The sequence below is a fragment of the Antedon bifida genome, chromosome 4, assembly GCF_963402885.1.
Source record: "Antedon bifida chromosome 4, ecAntBifi1.1, whole genome shotgun sequence".
Classification (NCBI taxonomy): domain Eukaryota; kingdom Metazoa; phylum Echinodermata; class Crinoidea; order Comatulida; family Antedonidae; genus Antedon; species Antedon bifida.
Genome location: NC_136229.1, coordinates 1212558 through 1233814, shown reverse-complemented (window position 1 = coordinate 1233814; position 21257 = coordinate 1212558). Strand labels below are relative to the sequence as shown.

General features: G+C 33.8%; 3 protein-coding genes across 4 annotated transcripts; 1 reads left to right on the top strand and 2 right to left on the bottom strand.

Annotated features, from left to right (window-relative positions):
* The first annotated feature begins 293 nt into the window (after nt 1-293).
* Nucleotides 294-2807, top strand: LOC144841215 (small ribosomal subunit protein uS4-like). The gene is made up of 4 exons (XM_078697472.1): nt 294-350; nt 1213-1437; nt 1553-1739; nt 2516-2807. Exons 2-4 carry the CDS (start codon nt 1227-1229, stop codon nt 2688-2690), a joined length of 573 nt encoding a protein of 190 aa, XP_078553598.1. The 5' UTR covers nt 294-350; nt 1213-1226; the 3' UTR covers nt 2691-2807.
* Nucleotides 2808-3930: 1123 nt separating this feature from the next.
* LOC144840677 (uncharacterized) lies at nt 3931-9048 on the bottom strand. The gene is made up of 9 exons (XM_078696620.1): nt 8977-9048; nt 8193-8237; nt 7858-7992; nt 7402-7497; nt 6689-6895; nt 6344-6478; nt 5708-5797; nt 4601-4814; nt 3931-4182 (listed from the first exon to the last, which is right to left on the bottom strand). Exons 1-9 carry the CDS (start codon nt 9029-9031, stop codon nt 4173-4175), a joined length of 987 nt encoding a protein of 328 aa, XP_078552746.1. The 5' UTR covers nt 9032-9048; the 3' UTR covers nt 3931-4172.
* Nucleotides 9049-12300: 3252 nt separating this feature from the next.
* On the bottom strand, nt 12301-20931 carry LOC144840260 (UNC5C-like protein). 2 transcript variants are annotated; one of them, XM_078696016.1, is made up of 6 exons: nt 20901-20931; nt 15724-15761; nt 13993-14627; nt 13725-13868; nt 13285-13485; nt 12301-12941 (listed from the first exon to the last, which is right to left on the bottom strand). In XM_078696016.1, the coding sequence occupies exons 1-6, from the start codon at nt 20921-20923 to the stop codon at nt 12558-12560; spliced, it is 1425 nt and encodes a 474-aa protein (XP_078552142.1). In that variant the 5' UTR covers nt 20924-20931; the 3' UTR covers nt 12301-12557. The 2 variants fall into 2 exon arrangements, with proteins under 2 accessions (XP_078552142.1, XP_078552143.1); XM_078696017.1 differs by lacking the exon at nt 20901-20931 and having other exon boundaries at nt 15724-15936.
* Nucleotides 20932-21257: the final 326 nt, after the last annotated feature.

Sequence of the window (21257 nt, the reverse complement as noted above, 5' to 3'; positions counted from 1 at the left end):
CTTTGACCAAGTGAGGTCAAAGGGTACCTAGTGAAGCAAAACATGTGAGTGACGTTGCACATGATGTGGTGATGTTCCCCGGCGTGTACATACATTTAAAACAAAATAGTACTGTACTTATATAAATTGCATAAGCCTAGATAAATATAAAAATAAAAAATTGACATTTTTTTTATTGTAAGAAATTATTCTTAATTTGTCGACAAATCAAAAAGAAATTTGATTTTAAAATTGGATATATGAGTATTGATATTTGTATTACAATGTGTGTAAAATGGCTTCAAAACGATCGCCATCACCCTTCCCACCATCGCGCTCTTCCTTTCTCTGCTTTGCCTGCTTACCACGTGGTAGGTTTTTGATGGTTAAGAATGAATTTCATTAGTTTTTGACTTTTGAATGTTATTTATGTACATTATAATAATAAATAATTTGTATATAATATATATTTTATGTCGTGTTGGGTTTCATTTTTTCTTATTAAGAATAAAGTCCTAAAAATACAGTACACATTACCGTCATATAAAAGGAGGCTTAGAAATATGAATAGGCCTAGGCTAGGCCTGGCCCTAGTAGTAGGAGCCTAGGCCGCCCTAGGCTAGCTAAGCAAACTCAATTAAAGGCTTAGCGTGTGGGCCGCGATATGTAATCGCAAAGTATTTTTTTTTAGTTAGCAACTCTAACTTTTTATACCAGTCACATTAAATTCGACTTAATTAAGCCGAGTAATCTCACACAGACTGGAAGGAATCGATAAATAGGCCTAGACGATTTTCATGCTTCGGAAGCCATTTAGGCCTATCTTGCAGATATGAAAAACAGTCATCCTCATAGCCAAACAAAAATAACATAGCTTTTTCAGAGTATTTCAGGACACCATGTCACACCAATTTAAAAAAGCATACATGAACGGAGGGGTTGTATGAGAAAACGCTTAAAATCCACCGAAAAAACATATACCCGGTATGTGTAAGCATAGACTACACTGCGGAAAAACGGTGGTGACAAATGCCTATGCTTAGATAAAAATTAAAATTATTTTGCTTATAAAAAAGACAAATTATACCGTTTTCTCTTAACCAGAAACCTATTGACTATCGTGTATACATTTTTTCTGCAATCCAATTTTAGGGTCAAAGTGAGAAACTATTCTGTGACACAAATATTACAGAGCCGGAGTATCTTAAACAATTATTTTATTGTATTTTATAGAGTAACGGTTCAAGATGCCGAAGCTTGTATGCAGTAAAACATTTGTGACTCCTCGACGTCCTTTTGAAAAGGAACGTTTAGACCAAGAGTTAAAACTTATTGGAGAGTTTGGTCTTCGTAACAAGCGTGAAGTTTGGCGTGTCAAGTATACTTTGGCAAAGATCAGAAAATCTGCACGTCATCTGTTGACACTTGAAGAAAAGGATTCACGCCGTTTGTTTGAAGGTTTGTTTCAATTATTCTGATTTTTAATGGCAGGTAAATTTGTTTCTGTCAAATTACAGAATTAACTTTTCCTCTAACTGCATTATTAGTAATTGATTGTTAATATGTTTTTTAGGTAATGCACTTTTACGTCGTTTGGTTCGTATTGGAGTGTTGGACGAGTCCAAAATGAAACTTGATTATGTTTTGGGTCTACGTGTTGAGGACTTTATGGAACGTCGTCTTCAAACCCAAGTGTTCAAGCTTGGATTGGCAAAGAGCATTCACCATGCCAGAATCTTGATCAGACAAAGACATATAAGGTAAGCTTGCATTTTAAATTACATCCAATCATTTTTACTAATTCCCATGTAAAGCCATATTATTGCTACATACTATATTAATGTATTAATGATTTAGTTTGATTTATTTGTTCATATAGCTGAATTTCGAAGGCATTAGTAGTTTAAAATCTTTGAGGTCAATGTAACCTGTTTTACACACCTTACTGGAATTTGACAGAGATGTCTGTGAGGTCAATGTAACAGTTTTACACACCTCAGAAGGTCATACTTCTGCAATGTGCAAAACAAAAAATTTCTATGAGGTCAATGTAACAGTTTTACACACCTCAGAAGATTATACTCCTGCGATGTGCAAAAAGTTTCTTCGAGGTCAATGTAACAGTTTTACACACCTCAGAAAGGTCATATCTTGTGATGTGCAAAAAGTTTCTTTGAGGTCAATGTAACAGTTTTACACACCTCGAAGATTATACTCCTGCGATGTGCAAAAAGTTTCTTTGAGGTCAATGTAACAGTTTTACACACCTCAGAAGGTCATATCCTGTGATGTGCCAAAAGTTTCTTTGAGGTCAATGTAACAGTTTTACACACCTCAGAAGGTCATACGCTTGTTATGTTCCAAGATTTTAAACAAACATAATAGGTAGTTAAAACATTTCTATATCATAAAGGTGAAGAACACCCGTCTCATTCTGAAAATCTACATATTTAATTTCCAATTATTTCTAAAACTTTGGTTTTTGTAAACATAATCAATACAGTTCATAATTTATATTTTAATATTGTTTATACAGAGTGCGTAAACAAGTTGTCAATATTCCGTCGTACATCGTACGGTTAGACTCGCAGAAGCACATAGATTTCTCGTTGAGATCACCATACGGAGGAGGGCGTGCTGGCCGTGTCAAGCGAAAGAACGCCAAGAAAGGAAAGGGTGGCGACGATGAAGAAGAGGAGGATGAAGATTAAGAAGGAATGTTTGTTTTGCAACTTAAATCTTGTAAAGCTTCACATGATATTCTGCTTCTGTAATGCAGTACTGTTTAGTACAGTAACAGAAATAAAGTATAAAAACATTGAGTACAATATTTGTAATGCTTTTTTTTGGTCTAGATTGAAAAATTGTTCTTTAAAAACCTTTTTTATTTGAAAAAATAACTGAAACAAACCTTGGTGCATTTGTGGGGCAGTGAGAAAATTGTAAACGCAAAACTACCAACAATATTTTAAAAATAAACTGTGGTCAGGGTCGGATCCAGCATTAGCGGTGGGGCTAAATATTTTATAAATAATAAAAACGATCCGTCGGCTTGCAGGAAAATAAAAATAGTAATTATTTTAAAAAGACATGGCTTTTAAATTTTAGCCTAAATCCGCACCTGATGGTCGTATGAAAATTAACTTTCCGTGATCCGATTTTTGATGAAATTTAAGACAATTTACAAATCAATCAACCCTTGATCAATGATCAATACTCAATACACATGTCAATAGAGCAATCATAGTTTTTGGAAACTTCTCGTAGATGGCTGTATCAAAAGCCAAGTATCAGTGCTTTACATAGGCTATAGTGGATTTTGAGTGTTCGTTGATGTTGCCGCCAATAGAAGTAGTTTTTATTCGTCCATGTAGGCCTATATATAAACGAAAATAAACTGTTCTCTGCATGCATATGTTTACGAACTGCACGGTGGTATGTATAGTATGATTTTCTTTTTGCAAGTTGCATTTTAAAAATACTATACATTTTACATAATATATAGATATCTGCCTTTCTCCATAAGATTATCGTTTTTGTAACAATAATTTTTAATGTAGGCCGGTTGAGCCATGAAATGTATAAAGAGAAACATTTTGTAAATTGTGGTTGTTTGCATATTTCACGGCTCGGCATACCACCTCGTCTTGAAAATGTGCATACAGTACTGTACTGAAAGTAATGTATAAGGTAAGGACCCCATTAGATAAAAACAAGGCCAACAGCCATTAAGTCGCGTGCTACAATGCATAGTGATACCGGACCGACAGACCGACCGACCGACCGACATAGTGAACTATAGAGTCGCGTCCACGCGACTGAAAATCATACCAGGTAAACAAGTCGCATAAAATAGAAATTTAACGTTTTTCATTCGTCTTGATGGTGGTTGAGCGTCGGCGTAAGTACATCGGCGGATGATCAACAATATCAGAAATAAATAAAACAATGCATAATTGAAGTTTATATTTCAACAAGTTTAAATGCGCATTATGTGCAAAAATTCAATTGATCGATTTTCGATTAATTTCGAAAGCTAACTCTATTTTATCTATAAAAAAAAAGAACTACTATGCCTATAAATAGCATTTATGATTCATCAAATAAATTCATCAATAAAAACTGGAATTCTTATGTCGTTCAAAAACGAGTTTTTCTTCTACAACTTTAACTCTGTGTCTTTCTTGAGTTGCTTACTGTCGGCTGTGAAAAAAAAGAATCATGTGTTATAGTATATATAGTTTTTTTCAATAGTAATACTAGTACACAAGGTGAGGGAACGTATAGATTCGATATGGGAAAACAAAATGATCAAACTATCATTATTATTATTATTAATTAATTTGTTAACTTTCGTATTTTTAATTGAGAATATTTGTTAAAAAAAGTTATACGTTCACAAGATAACTCATTGTCTGCGGAGACGCATATATATATTTTTGAATTTTATCAAACCACATTTAAACCTTACAATATACCTTTACTTCAAAAAGACTAAGAATTATTAATTTATATCGCCTAGTTGAACTGTAACTTTTCATCATTCACCTCATGCCAGAGAGTTTATAACTCATTGTCTGTCGAGGCGCATATATTTCTGAATGTTGCCGAACAATCTTACCTATACACCTTTACTTCACAAAGACTAAGAATTTTATTATTTCCAGGAATATATACACTGACGTATCGCCCGGTGATTGGTCTGTGGCATTCAATTTCGACAGGATTCGAACGAATCATAACTTGTGTAATAGTACCGCCACATTGTGTATTTCGAGTAAAAGGTGCCACGGTTGTTCCACCAACACGGACTTGAGCATCACCTAGTCTATCGGCTAGAAAATAAGAAGTAAATAGACGTTCGTAATATTCTTTAAATAAGTACATTTTAAAATGAAAAAGCATTGAATTATTACAATGCATTTAATATTAGATTCAAGATTCAAGAAATTTTATTTGTCCATAAAAATGGAAATTCACTTTGCTTGGTAGATTAAAATAATAGATAAAAGATAAATAAATAAAAAATAAACAATAAAATACAAACATAAAAAATGTTGCAACAATTTAAAACGTGCAGTATTATAACAGATTAAAATACAAGAGAGTTAAAAATATAAAAAAACTGTTTAAAAATGTAAAACTAACTAAAAATTGCATTATACAAACTATAGCATACTTTATAGGCTTAATTCAATTCAATTCAATTTCTTTTTATTTCGGAAATATCATCCATATTAATAAACTTATAAACAGAAAAAGAAAAATCTAAACTTAAGTATATAGAATGCTTCTCCATCTACAATACATTTTGGAGTTATGGAGCATATGTTTGCAAACACAAGCAACAAGGATGTTACCACTATTCAACATACGTTGCATGAAACCATAGGTAGATTTTCGCATGTACTCATTAAAGGAAGGGACACCATGTTCAATAAACATTGCTTAGTTTATTATGTTTTATTTTAGGCCTAACCGTTATGTTCTCATTTGTTTACCTTATTGATGATTGATTATATCCTATATGCTCATTAAAAGACACACAACCTAACTTAAAACATGGTTTCTTTTAAAGAAGCACTTAAAAAAACCGATATATTTATGGTCACTTTTGGAAATAAAAATAATGCTAAAACAAATAATGCAATTATTTTTTTTAGGTGAAACTGACAACTTCAGATGTAATCACTTAAACGTAAGCCTACATTAGGATGCATTTTCTTACCACAGCAATCGCCTCTGTTATATATCACAACTTTTGAAACGGTTTTCAGTGAACCGAAATCAGCATACCACCAAGGGTTTCGTTGCCGAGCTTTAAAAGAAAAATTCCGAAATTGACCAATGCACGCAAAGTAAATGATAATAATGATATAAATGATGACATGGTAATGGTGATGATGATGATATGGTAATGATGATAAGAATGATGATATGGTAATGATGATGATGTGAAGATATGGTGGTGATGATGGTATGGTGATGATGATGATGATGATATGGTAATGATGATGACGATGTGATGATATGGTAATGATGATAGGAATGATGATATGGTAATGATGATGTGATGATATGGTAATGATGATGATGATGATATGGTAATGATGATGTGATGATATGGTAATGATGATGATGATGATATGGTAATGACGATGACGATGATATGGTAATAATGATGATGATAATGATGATATGGTATAATGATGATGACAACGATGATGATAATGATGATATGGTATAATGATGATGACAACGATGATGATATGGTATAATGATGATGACAACGATGATGATAATGATGATATGGTATAATGATGATGATATGGTAATGGTGATGAAGAAGAAGACAAAGACTCACCGGTATGGGTGCATGATGCTCTTCCATACAGATAACGTGTATCTATGTTTCCATCAATGGCTCTTATAGCAGCACCACCTTCGTAATATGTTGAACTTTGTCTTGCGGTTATAAAAGGAGTTACTGATACGCTCTCTAAAAGAAACGAGGTTTTATTTTATATTAAAATTAATTTCTTTAAAACAAACACTAAAATACTTATAATTAATATTTATTAGTTAACGAGTAACGATCACCGATAATTAATAATTATTGAACTAATATAACTAATAATTAATAACTAATATAACTAATAATTAATAACAAATAATTAATAACTGATACTTAATAATTAATAATTCTTACCATAAATCTGAACTTCACAAAGGGTAAGACAGTTTGTTCCAGGTAACCTAACACTGACGTACTGTCCTATGATTGGCTGGTTACATACAACTTCGATGCGGGTTACTTTAGTCATATCGGAAGAAATAGTTCCACATCGTTGATTTCGAGTAAAAGGTGGGAAATTGCTGCTTCCAATACCAATAACAGCACCGGCTAACCTAGAAGCTATAATGAGTAACATCGTTATTTATTTCAGGTCAGGTACAGTTTTAGGCCTAATCACATTGAACTAAATTACAGATACGGACGTATTTATTCGTTATTTATTCCCTAGATATTAAAAACGAAAAAATACAACACAATTAATATCAGGAAGAGATAAAATTCACGACGATATCAACATGCTTGGTAATAATAGAAATGTGTTGTATAGTCATACAATAGTTTGTGTCGTCAAGGTAATCTAACAACAGGGTGCTGAGCTCCGGAGATCAAATGGTTTATCTGTGGCTGCGACACGATCAGTCGCACTGTCATGATACGTCGACTGGAAAACAGGCTTGAATAATAACAGGTTTGGCCTGTTATTATTACACATACAGTTTACACATACAGTTTGATAGTGTAGACAGAGCTTAAGATTGGAATATTCAGAGAATTAAGGGAAAAATTACTTTTTTCAGGAATATTTTAGAATCTTTACGTTATTGACAGAAAATCAGATTTCTTACCACAACAGTCTTGTCTGTTATATATCACAACCTTAGAAATCACTTTCGATGATTGTAATTTGACATACCACCAAGGGTTTGTCTCACCTCGACAAGCTTTCGAAAACATAAAAAAATACTCATTTACTATATGTTATTATAGGCCTACTGTACTATAAAAAAAAACAAAAAAATACACCAAAGATGAATAATTCAAGAAAGAAATTTGGAATTGTACCTTCTGATTAGTTTTATCCTTAGACAAGATGCTTTACTTTTATTGTCTCGTCCTTCAGATGGAACGTATAGTCATAAAGTCTTTTAGAAATAATATTTTTCTCAAAAATACTATACGAACAATTTTATTCAGTATTGCCATGCATAAATGTTAATGAATTTTAGTTATATAATAAATAACGTGACTCTTAGAAGTAGTGTTTTAAAATGACTATATCAACATATTATTTTTATACTTACAGGAATGAGTACATGTTCTTGCGTTGAAGTTTCCGTTTGTGTGCCCATCAATGGCTCTACCAGCAGCACCGCCGTATGTACCGGTCCATGTTGAACTTTGTCTAGCTTCAACAAACTTTTTCACTAATACGCTATCTAAAATATAAAATAATGATGATGATGATGATGATGATGATGATGATGATGACGATTGTGTTGTTGTTGTTAATAATGTGTGTATGTCTGATTTTATTAGATCTTATTCTAAATTTAGCAATTAAAATCGAATTGATTGCTTTCGCTAAGAATTGATATACAACATTACGCTCCATGAATTTAAAATTGGGGTCCTTTACCTGTTGATGATCCAAAAATAACTTGATCTCTCGATCCATTTGCATCTATAATACACACAATAAACAGACAACAAAATGTCAAAGAAATCTGAATTCAGAAGTATCTATAGATATTGCCTATTTGTTTCCTTTGCTACAACAACAAGATATGTGAAAACACGTAAATTGGAGAGAATCTTCAAAACGGCCAAATGGCTTTTTCACAAAATATATAGGTCAGATGCTTTGCCCTACTCTGACGTAATTTGTACTTGACAATAAATACATATTGAGAAGTAATTTGCTGGTGAGATTCAAACCCACGACCTCAAGATAACTCAGACCATGTCACTGATCCTGCACTGATGGCTAGGGTTGCACTCGAGCCCAATGAAGCAGCAGGTATTGCACCAACAGGATGATGTATATCGTAGCTATAGATTTTTCAAAGCAAAATAATTGGTCCGACGTTTTTCTCTAATCTGTCGTAATTTTTACTAAATTGTGGTTCACACTAGCAACGCAACACAACGCAAAGTGCTGTATTGCGTAATCACAAGTAGGAACCGACGGCGCAACAGTGCTGCAAACATCGCAGGTTTGATTTCACGCAGGCGAGGGCAAACACAATTATTGGAAGGACATTTTCTTACGTTGCGAAGTTTGCGTTACGTTACGTCGCTAGTGGGAATCACCCTTTATTGTAATGAGTCCCATTCACAAATTACCATTTTGGTTTCGAAACAAATGACCAAACAATTACACAGTGAACGAGAAAAAGAGTAAATGAAGTAAAAATACTCACAGCTAGTTGATTTAAGAAAAACAGCCAAGAGACAGAAAGCCAGAGCGATCTTCATGTTTGCAGCAAAATTGTTTGAAGTACGGTAATGAATGCGATGTAGGTGAAACAACTTGCCTTTTATACAGTGCTTCTAACAATAACGGTTTGTTTATGCAACAAACGATATGTTGCTCCGGATAAGGCAAGTTAAGAAATTAGTAGAAAAAAAAAGATTTCAAAAAGCAATTTAACAATAAAGGAAGAAAAGGGTGTGGAAAATAAACGTGTATCTATAAAAGTTATGACCTATAACATGGAATAAAAAAAAAACATGATAGTGAACAAGCAGCCTAATTGGACAATAGTTAATACAACAATGCAAGTATTATACATTTCCTAACAATAGATGGTTGTTCATGCAGTAGGCATTTGTTGCCCCAGATGAGGAAGACAAGAAGTTAGGTGTGGACAATAGATTATACAATATAATGCAAGTCATTAAGGCAATTAAATCATTACCTGAAATTAGGTGTGTAATGGATAACATAGGCTATGTTATCCATTACACACCTAATTTCAGATAGGATAGATTCTTTTTTCCTGTTACAACTTTTTTTTATGTTACATGGAATAAATAGTATTACCTCGAAAAAGATACAAAATGACTAAGCAATTCTTTAACAAAAAAGCTATGTTGGATAATCTTTTACTGTTATACTTGATTTGTATATTTGCCTTTTTTGGGTTTTTTTAAATACATATTTCAACAATGTTTATAGAGAGTGACCCTTCCAGCTGATATCCAAGACCCTGATATCCAGAGGAGCTGATATCCAAGGGGCCCTGATATCCAGGGGAGCTTATATCCAAGGCCCTGATATTCAGGGGAGCTGATATCCAAGAGGCCCTGATATCCAGGGGAGCTGATATCCAAGGGGCTCTGATATCCAGGGGAACTGATATCCAAGGGGCCCTGATATCCAGGGGAGCTGATATTCAAGGCCCTGATATCCAGGCGAGCTGATATCCAAGAGGCCCTGATATCCAGGGGAGCTGATATCCAAGGCCCTGATATCCAGGGGAGCTGATATCCAAGAGGCCCTGATATCCAGGGGAGCTGATATCCATGGGTCCTCTATTATTGTTATAGTCCTCAATGTGTATATTGTTTAAAATAATTATATTGATAACATTTCTCCTTAATATTATTAAAATGTATAGTTTAATAATATAATATGAATACATTCTTTTAAAGCCAGTCCTAAACAAAATTGTGAGGAATAATCGTTCGCTTGTTTAAAAGTTCTGAAGTGCTCAAAGTCGTCAATTAAATAACTTATAAAACAGCTTAAATTTGTGTCGATAGAACTCTTCCCTGCTTGTACTGAATGTTTCTATAGCGATTCGTATGTTGCTCCTACTACTGTATGTTTCAAAGTAAAAATAGTAGTTTTAATTCATAATTACATTCTTCTGTTGTTCAATAATGGATGCTTACCAACTGTTAATTGAAGAAACTATTAATTAATTAAATAACAGTTAAAAAATGTTGGGGTAAAGTTATAATGTGTAGACCAGAGTTACGATCATTGTTGTTGGTGGGTCATGATGTAGGACACGTATGTTACATACAATTATTTCGATGGGATTTCAACTAATCATAGCGGCATTTACCGCATTGTACATTGTCAGTAAAAAGAGACATGCTTATATTGCCAACACGAATGTGTGTCAGTTTGTTTAAAAAATATTTTGGAATTACTAGGATTTTGCTTATTATTTTTAGATGAATATCACTGTACCTGCTAACCACACAATACTCGTTAAAACTATATTATATCATAACTTATAAAGAAATTCAAATGTAAAAATCCAATACAATTCCGCTTCATTATTGTTTTTCCAGCGTGTTAAGGCAGTAACCATAGAGTGCGATATTGAATCAAATGGATATGCAGGAAGCGATGAGGTAAGCTTAGAAAAGTTCCCTCTATATAAAGCTATATATGATTGGATTTCTAATTATTTTTTGTTTTAAACTGAGTTGTCTTTAGCGATAAAAGTACTTTTAAGTGTACTTCTCTTTCATAAACACTGTACTGTCGAGCGAATGGAAAGTTTTTTCCGTTTTGGCGCTATTTTATCGAATCGGTTGGTGGCGCGCATTGGAATGTAATCTAATTTGCATACCACGAATCTCTTCCAAATGGTTGTAGTATGGGCGCGTCAGGAAACGACATTTTATTTTCACGAAAGAAAGATGTACGTTTTAACTTTATCTTGAATTTACCTTGAAGATGTAGGATTTGATCAGAACTAAGCTTTGTCCCTTCGACGTCATAGCGATCAACTCTTCAGTCATTTACACACGCGGGCGAAACTGAAGCTTATGCCTATGTGTTAAGATATGTGAGGTGGTTGCTAAAGTTGTAAGTAGACATTACAGCTATTCTAACTTGATCTCGTTGCATTTATATATATTTCCAATAATCAAAGTATTGTTACTTTGTTAAGCAATATTGAACATGTTATATTGTACCCCTTGTTATAGTTGGTTAACTTAATAGTTGAAGTGTGCAACTTACTAATGTCAGTTTTAAGTTATAAGTTACTCGATTCAGGTATATTTAACGATGATTACGGTATTACCATTGATTGTAGTTCGTGGAATTAGGAACGAAGGTTGATGTTTTGTTGTTAGAAGGTGGCGCTACACCAATGTATTCTCAGACAGTCTCAATTTTAGCTTTCTGAAACAAGATGTGTTACTGCATTAGATATCTGAACAATGGCCCCATAAATTTACTTGCTGTGTTACGTAACAAATAAGGGAAAGTTAGGTAAAGGAATCATCTCAAAAGAGTATATTAATAGTTATATTGACATAGTATCTGCATGTTAATAACTTTACCATTTCCACGTTGATGTTAAACGAGGCCATTTTGTGAAAAGCTGTAGAGTAAAAGACTATACGCATTTTAACTATTGGGCTGATTTCAATCAAACTTGGTCAATACAATTCATAAAGTGGTTGAATTTTAGGGTCGAAAGTCACAAAATTCTCTGACTGGGTTCAAGTTCTATAGAACATAGTATCTTTAGTTGATTCTTTATTTTTAAGCAACCCACTCACGCATGACATCTTCAAAAGGGTGAACCACCATAAAGACACACTACATTACATTATTTAAAAACATCTCTATGAAAGGATTGCACTGTGAAGCTTGTAGATTTAATTTACGATAACATTTTGGCATGGGTACTGCAGTTAATGCAGTAATCCTTTCACTGAATTTAAAACATCACTGAAGCAAAATGCATTAGGACGAATTTGCAGATTTATTATATATACCAACATTCTAAAATCAGGGAGTTGTACAATATGATTTTGTATGATCTCCTTCGTCTTCATAGAACTTGCATTGTATTTTAAATTCTACTTAGTACGTAAATTTTACCGTTTGTATAATAACATTCAATGCTTAACATGATGTCAGTACAAAAATGTTGTTGATTGAATGTGTACTAAAAAACAGTATTAAAGTAACTAAAGATAGTGGACTAACCAGGGACTTCCATGACTAAATATTACAATATGTAACTTAACTTCGCGCGACTCCTGATGTGTACGGCGATATCCATTCAGCTTCTCTAAGAAGTTCTGCTTCTCTAAGTTTTTCATATAACGTATTACAAAACTCGTAAGGAGTTTTGTATTTTATGTCTAATAACATTAGCAGGTTTAAAGTTGGGTCTTTAACTTTAATTCTCATCCATTCAATCGTGTCAGCTTTGATTCCCATTGCGTCAGCTAAAGCTCTCCAATCAAGTGGGCCATTTTTACCTTCCCTTTCCACGTCAAGATTTGTCATTAAACGATGACAGACTTCTTCTGGAAGTTTACTATAAAAGGAATGTTGTGTATCTCCGGCAATTCGACGGCACATTTGAAGATTGAAGTCAACATCATCGGCAGGCGGTGGAATCTGAAAGAATTGAATTATAAAACACTAAATGTACCATGATACTCCAGTACATAATACCAAAAAGGCTTGTATACAAAGACGTTTTAGGTGGTTATTATTATTATCTAAAACTGTTGATTATATTAAGACATTGATTATGAGTGAAAGTATATTGATTAATTAAATAATGATGCTCTGACTACACTATCAAACTTTATGTGACAAAAATGCGATGTGCCCATATATATGGATATCACTGCCATATTTGGGAACATCACACTTTTTCTTCAAAATAGTTTGATAGTGTAGACAAAGCTTTAGGCGTCTAAGTTGTATTTCAGTTAATTCTGTACTGTTTGCCTACTATTTGAGTTTCATCAGGAATCCGCTCAGTGTCCATTTCAAGATACTCTTCGTCGGTATTACCGTTTTGTTTCACTTTCATTCTACAGTACACTGAATCGTGATTGTTTAAATCAGTATTTTTCAAACGAAATCTGCAACGTGCAGGAGGATCAGAACCGTCGCCACTCGTCTCGTACCATAGTTTTGCGTGTTTCAGTGTCTATTGATGATACAGTACAATGTATTACAATAACTAATAACAGAGTAATTGTTTTCATAATGATATATCGTGCTGATTTTGACATAAGAAACATTTCGTTGTAACTAAATGGCCAGTCTATTACGAAACTTGCCAAAACGCATGCGCAGAATTTTACAAGGCTTTATCCCAACATACCTTTTTGTTGTCAGTTTGTTTATTTAGCTATTGTGCATGCAAAGATTAAACCCCTTTCTTACCATTTCAGGTTCGTACGCTGACTGCCATCCATCCTTTATCTCTTTCAAATTTACTTTGACATCTTCCCCAGTATTTTGTACTCGAATTATTTGCACATCATCACGTGGAGTTTCTTTATTTTTGCTCTGATATTTTATAACCGCCTAAAATAATGATATGGTAACAATTGTGTTATCGGCAATTAGCTACACATTTCATAATCTACAACAGTTTTATGTTCTATTGTCGCCTGAAAACTATTCGCCGCGCTGTCGTTTTGAAACTTACCTCCTTATCGTATAGATTAAATGCTCGAACTTTAAATGTGTATGTGTTGCCTCCATTGTAATCTTTGCCAAATGAACAGATATTCATTCGTTTTATTCCTTCTATCTCGGCAATACCAGCCATTGTGATGCCAGTGAAATGCTTGACCATAACTATGCAATGATCTTCGTAAACAAAGCTTATTCCTTCAGTGTCATCAATTGGTTCCCAATCAGAATCTGCATCTCTTGAATCCTTTATTTTTCCTGAAAATGTCCAGTGATCTTTGTTTTCAGCGCAATGTGGAAACGACAAAACGAACGGCACTTCAAATGTAGTCCCTGGTGGTCCGCAGTGTATTATAGGAGCAACTCGTGTTTCATTTGGCTGTTCCTGATTTAAGTGTTCATCTGGATCTAAGTAGATATAGACTTCTTTTCTAGTTCCACGAGAAATTGCACCCTCTGGGATGAAGAGATTGACATCGGCATCTTTAATAGTTAGGTTACCGCCTTTATGGTCGAATATTCCAGCAGCAAATATTGAAGTAGAAAAATTGAATTCAGATACGTCTTTCAATTTTAGCATTGAAACCTTCTCACGGAAAATGCGAAGCATCTTTTCCAAGACAGTGCCTTTTTCGTCTTTGATAGGCTCTGGTGATCCAAGATCTAAATTATAAATGAATTATAAATGATTAGATAATTCTTCCATGGTGTTACTGGTAATATAATAACTCTTCTCTGATATGTATCAACCACTTTTCCGAACTCATTATTTAGTTTAATGAGAATACTAATTGACTTATAAACGTCTAAATGTCCAATCGAATTTGAACAAATACCAAGATAATGGTTAGGACATGTGTAACATGTTTATATCCACCTTCACCAGTGAATAAAGTTGATAGTTACAAGAGTATATATACACACAAGAATGAACTGGAAGTCGGCTATTTAATTATTCTATAATTAAACGAATTATTAAAAAAATTATTTTACTAATCGATTACACATTCAGAAGTTAAGTTAAAGTTAATTGCTGAGGTGGTGCAGAATCTCTCACTTACCACCATAAACATGGCTCTACCCAGTGTATGTTTCGGATTCAATTATGTTTTAATGTTTTATACAATTTATTTCAAACTTTGATACGATTTTTTGATACAAATTACTGAAACCTGAAAAAAAGTGCCAATCTTTCCTTCGTCATACCATACCTTGAGGATAACGTAATATTGAATCACTACTCCCCCTTTTCCTCTCTCTTGCTCTTTTTGGTATTGGCCTTGTCGTCATTGATTGTGGATCTCCTACGTCATAAATATAATCATAATCTTCAGATGAACTCTGCAACTCGTCTCAGATAAATATATACAATGCAATAATAAAATAAAACTCAAACGGCTGAGATCCAGTTAATTCCAGTCCAGTTATAACATTTGTTATTTTTCTTTCACGGCCTAGGTAACTTTTGTTTTAAATATATATATTTATATAATAAAATTCAACAAAAAGATATTTCAATTTGAGTGAATTTATTTCAGTTTTTTTATCACTGTATCACTGTGCTCCACTCGTGCCAAATTGCGTTCATTTGAGCACAGTGTTAACATAAGAAAGATTTAGTGTTTAAAAAATCAACGCAAATTACTAGGGAAAAACGGATACAACTGAAAGCAAAAGCTAAATCAAAATGATAAAGTAAAACAGTCAGAAAGAAAGTGCTAATCTTTCCTTCGTCATAGCATACCTTGAGGATAATGTAATTTTGATGCAATACTCCTCGGTATTGGTATTGTCGGTATCGTCATCGATTGTTCATGAGCGCCTTAATAATAGCTTCGGATATTATATAGGTTAAAATAAGAGTCACGTGGTCGCGGTAAACGGAAACATTCATCGGAAACACTAATCGTTATAAAATGTTTAAAATTTAATATAACCAGGGAAATGTTAGATTACCCACTCTTCTCTGAAATACCGTATGTATCAACCACTTTTCCGAACTCATTATTTAGTTTAATGAGAATACTAATTGACTGATAATCGTCTAAATGTCCAATCGAATTTGAACTCTCTCAATTGGACGAATTGCAAAGTGGCATTTTTAAGCGCGGTATTTGAAAGCTAGGTTGAAGGATATTAGCATTTTGTCATGAACTTGATAACAAACGTGATTATCATGCATAATTATCGTCTTAATTATCATAGCTGATAAAATTATAGTTTGGCATTTTAACGATTATTGTCATGCCTTAAAATAAAGCGTTATTTATTTTTAAGGTTTATAGAGAGACCATTCTGATTAGGAATCACAAGGTGGCATTTTTATTCGCGGTATTTGAAAGCTTGATAGTTGGTGGAAAGACCCACGAAGCCGTAAGCGGATATAGTAAAGCGAGTAAAGAGTACATTTTTATTCTCCACTGATTAGTAATCGGGCCTAATAAATTATAATTAGACCTATCATATTGGCGTTACAATCTTGTTCTTGACTGTAATGTTAGTAGGACTGCACATTTTAACATTTTATAACATTACTTTTTGGAATGGATTTTAGAAACACTAGAACTGGCAGTCAGTGTGCATTACACCATGAAGCTATTCAGTTATTTTATAATTAAACCAATCATTTTACTCCTTCCACTTGTTCGATTGCATACTTAGAAGTTAGGTTAAACTTATATCTGTGTTTGTGATTAGTTTTATGATTAGTAATAATTACGGTAATTTTAAAGGACCACAATAGGAATAATTGTTGATCTTTACTTTTGTGTAGGTAAAAATCGTATATTGTAGATATGAATCTGAATAAAATGAAATGGAATAGTACTCCTACAGTACTTTTAATCAATTAGTTCGCTGCTAAGACGGAAGGCTAGGCCTAACCATTCGAAAAGGCCGCAACTAATTTTGGACAAGTAGACAATCGACGCCACACACTACTATACATGTTCAATCCTGGTAGAAAAGCCTCGCATTGTAGAAAAATGCCATGAGCATGAGTTCAATTGAGTATTTATTGAATATCATGTGCCTATAATCCACGAATTAAATGTAAGTTAACAACCCTTTATTTAAGTCTAAAAATAAATATTCTGTAAAAGAGTTAGTATTTTTAACAAAATAAAAAGCAAATAATTATAATTAAATACCTGTTGACAACTTTGGTTGCATCCCTTCTGATTCAGTCAGCTCCAGTCCTACTGGCAAAGAGCGACGACTACTGGAGGCTAATTTGATTAAGACAAGTTGGTTACATAATTTCAAAAACATTTTACTGTCCAATGATCCCACTTTTTACAAGAACTGTTTACGCGGAACAAACGTTATTGGCGATGACAAAAATCACATCGGTGAAACTTTTAATTTTGAAATTTTATTTTGGAATGAAAATTGTAATTTTCATCGCTGACAATTTCTTCCAACTGGCCACAGTTTTTATCCGATTCTCACCAAATTTGGCCACAATGGTCTATGCCTCAAAAGCTCGGACGAGTTCGAATTTGAGGGGAAAAGGTCATAGGTCAAGGTCACAACTAACAAAAAACTATTTTACTACCTAGAGACCACAGTTTTTATCCAATTCTCACCAAACTTAGCCACAATGATCAATTTTGAAGGGTCAGGGTCAAAGATCAAGGTCCACAAAAAACAAAAACAAAAAAAAAATTAAAAAAAAATTAAAAAATAATAATAATAAAAAAAAAACCTCAGTGGGACTTGAACCAGCGATCTCAAATGTGAGAGGCTGGATACATAACCATTACACCAAACTCTCATCCACAACTTAGCCTATTTACACTAATAAAAACATTTTTTTTTTAATATATACATATTTTCCGGGACATTTTATGTAGGGGAATTTTACAGTAGGCGGAGGTTTGTACTCTCGGAGTACCCTCTAGTTATCAATATTATTCAATATAATATCATACTTTGTCCACCATGGATGCACTGAATGAATCAACCGCTTCTACTAAGCCCCATAGTTAAGATTATTGACGGAGGTTTGTACTCTCGGAGTACCCTCTAGTTTATTCTATAATTAAACAAATTATTTTACTAATTCCACCCTTTTGATTACACACTCAGAATTTAAGTTAAAGTTAATTGCTGAGGTGGTGCAGAACCTCCCTCACTTACCACCCTCCGATAAAGTTGACTCTACCCAGTGTATGTTTCGGATTCAATACAATTTATTTCAAGCTGGAACTTTGATACGATTTTTTTGATACAAATTACTGAATAACGGATACAACTGAAATAAGAAAAAGCATAGACAGCCAGAAAGAAAGTGCCAATCTTTCCTTCGTCATAGCATACCTTGATGAGAACGTAATTTTGATGCAATACTCCTAGGTGGTCTTGGTATTGGCCATGTCGTCATCGATTGTTGATCTCCTAGCTCATCATCATCTTCAGATGAACTCTGCAACTCGTCTGAGATAAATATATACAATGCAATAATAATAGAAAACTCAAAAGGCTGAGGTCCAGTTAATTCCAGTCCAGTTTGTTATTTTTCTTTGACGGCCTAAGTAACTTTTGTTTTTAAATATATATATTTATATAATCAAATTCAACGAAAAGATATTACAATTTTAGTGATTTTTTTCAGTTTTGTTATCACTGTATCACTGTGCTCCACTCGTGCCAAATTGGGTCCAGTTGATCTGCGCAATAAACATACCGGTAATAAGCATCTGCGTCATCAGAATCTTGGTCATCAGATAACAACAAACGTGATTATCATGCATAATTATCGTCTTAATTGTCATGGCTGATATAATTATAATTTGGCATGTTAACGATTCTTGCCTTAAAATAAAGCGTTATTTATTTTAAGGTTTATAGAGAGACTGTTACCATTCTGATTAGTAATCACAAGGTGGCATTTTTATGCGCGGTATTTGAAAGCTTGATTTTAGAAACCTTAGAACTGACAGTCAGCTATTCATTTACCTCCGCCTATTCTTGAGTATGGTTTGCCGGCGTGGGGCCCCAGAAACGGAGGATACATAGAACGCCTCGAACAGGTTCAGCGACGGGCCTCTAGACGTATTCTGGGACCCCACTGCGGACCTATATCATACGACGAACGTTTAATAACTTTGGGTTGGTTATCCTTACGTGATAGACGTTTAATGATTTTAATTTCCTTTATATTTCGTTGTTTTTATAATGTAACTTTTTGTAGTAGGCCTACTGTAAACAATAATATTCATATAAATCAACGCCATCCTGAATTACTAACATTTGTCCACCCTTTTGCACGTACCGATACTTTAAAATATTCGTCTATCAACAATTTTCCTGTTATATGGTCATCACTACCCCCCCCCCCCCCCCCATAATCAAAGATCAAGCAGTTACTCTCCCTTTGAAAAATTTCTTGTCGAAATTGAAAAAATATCTGCTTGATAAACGCTAACTTTATTTTAATTGTATAGGTGTATTTTAAATTGTGTAACACAGTTATACAAATTAATTAAATTTGTTATATAATCTGTATATTTTATATTCATTTTAACTTGTATTAAGTTGTATGTTACAGGGGTTGCGGACACAAATGTGTTATGGCGCTCTGTTGCTGTCGCAACCCCTGGACCGCTTGTTGTCGAATAAAGAAATGAAATGAAAATGAAAAGGAGGTATATGTAATCGGTTGCGTGGGTTTGTTTGTCTGTCTGTTTGTTACTTGGCCAAATTGAAAATTGGCCAAGTATGTTGATCTGTTTGGTTTGTGTGTTTGTTTGTTTGTTTGTCATCACTCTAGCGCTCACAGTTTTGATTCGAATGAATCCAAATTACTACCATACATGTCATCTGGTGCAAGGATGACACCGCCCAATTTTGGTTAAAATCCGGACCACGGTTCCAATTCTGGACCACTTTTAAAAATTATTTTCAGACCTGCTAGTGTTAAAAGATAGGACAGAATTATCAAAAGTTAAATTAACAAGTAAACTTAAATTGCATTTTCTCGAGAACTACTTGTCCAAAAAACTTCATTTTTGTACAAGAGGCAAGAGTTATAATTTGTGATTTGTAATTTTAAAACTTAATTAGATTTAATATAGAGGTTTTTTGATGCGAGTAGTTTACAAAACCTAATTCTTTTCAAATTCACCCGTGTGTTTTTCGCGTTGCTGTTCTATTGTTAGCCGACTGAAGCTATTGTTCGTTGAAAGGCTGGTTACATAACCTGTACACTAAACTCGTATACACAGGATTGTAGTGAAATTAGCCTAAATCACACAGCATTAAGACACACACTTTTGGTGAAAATCGGGTCAAGTGTGTTTAGGAGGCCAATTTTTATTTGGCCAAGTATCGCGCTATGCGCGAGGGCTAGTTTGTTTGTTTGTTAGCAGGATTACTCAAAAAGTAATTACAAGATCTTTACCAAAATGAATATACAGATAGATATGTGGTCAAGGACCATTCCATTGGGACCATGGTCCCAATTCTGGACCACTTTTTAGTATACGTTTCAGACCTGCTAGTGTTAAAAGATAGGACAGAATTTTTCAAAAGCCGGCGAGCAGTCTTAAAGTAACAAGTAAACTGAAATTGCATTTTCTCGAGAACTACTTGTCCAAAAAACTCCATTTTTGTACAAGAGGCAAGAGTTATAATTTGTGATTTGTAATTTTAAGTTAAAGTTAATTGCTGAGGTGGTGCAGAACCTCTCACTTACCACCCTAAAATTGGCTCTACCCAGTGTATATGTTACGTATTCAATTATGTTTTAATGTTTTATACAATTTATTTCAAGCTGGAACTTTGATACGATTTTTTGATACAAATTACTGAATAACGGATACAAATGAAATAAGAAAAATCATAGACAGCCAGAAAGAAAATGCCAATCTTAGCATACCTTTAGGATCAAGTAATTTTAATGCAATACTCCTCGGTGGCCTTGGTATTGGCCATGTCGTCATCGATTGTTGATCTACTAGGTCATAAACTTCACCATAATCTTCAGATGAACTCTGCAACTCGTCTGCAACATCTGCGTCATCCAAATCTTGGTCACCAGATGAACTCTGTAACTCGTCTCGAATACCTGAATCTTTATTATTATCAATATTATTCAATATAATATCATACTTTGTCCACCATGGATGCACTGAATGAATCAACCACTTCTACTAAGCCCCATAGTTAAGATTATTGACGGTGTCTTACGTTCATATTAGCATTTTGCCATGAATTTGATAACAAACGTGATTATCATGCATGATTATCGTCTGAATTATCATAGCTGATATAATT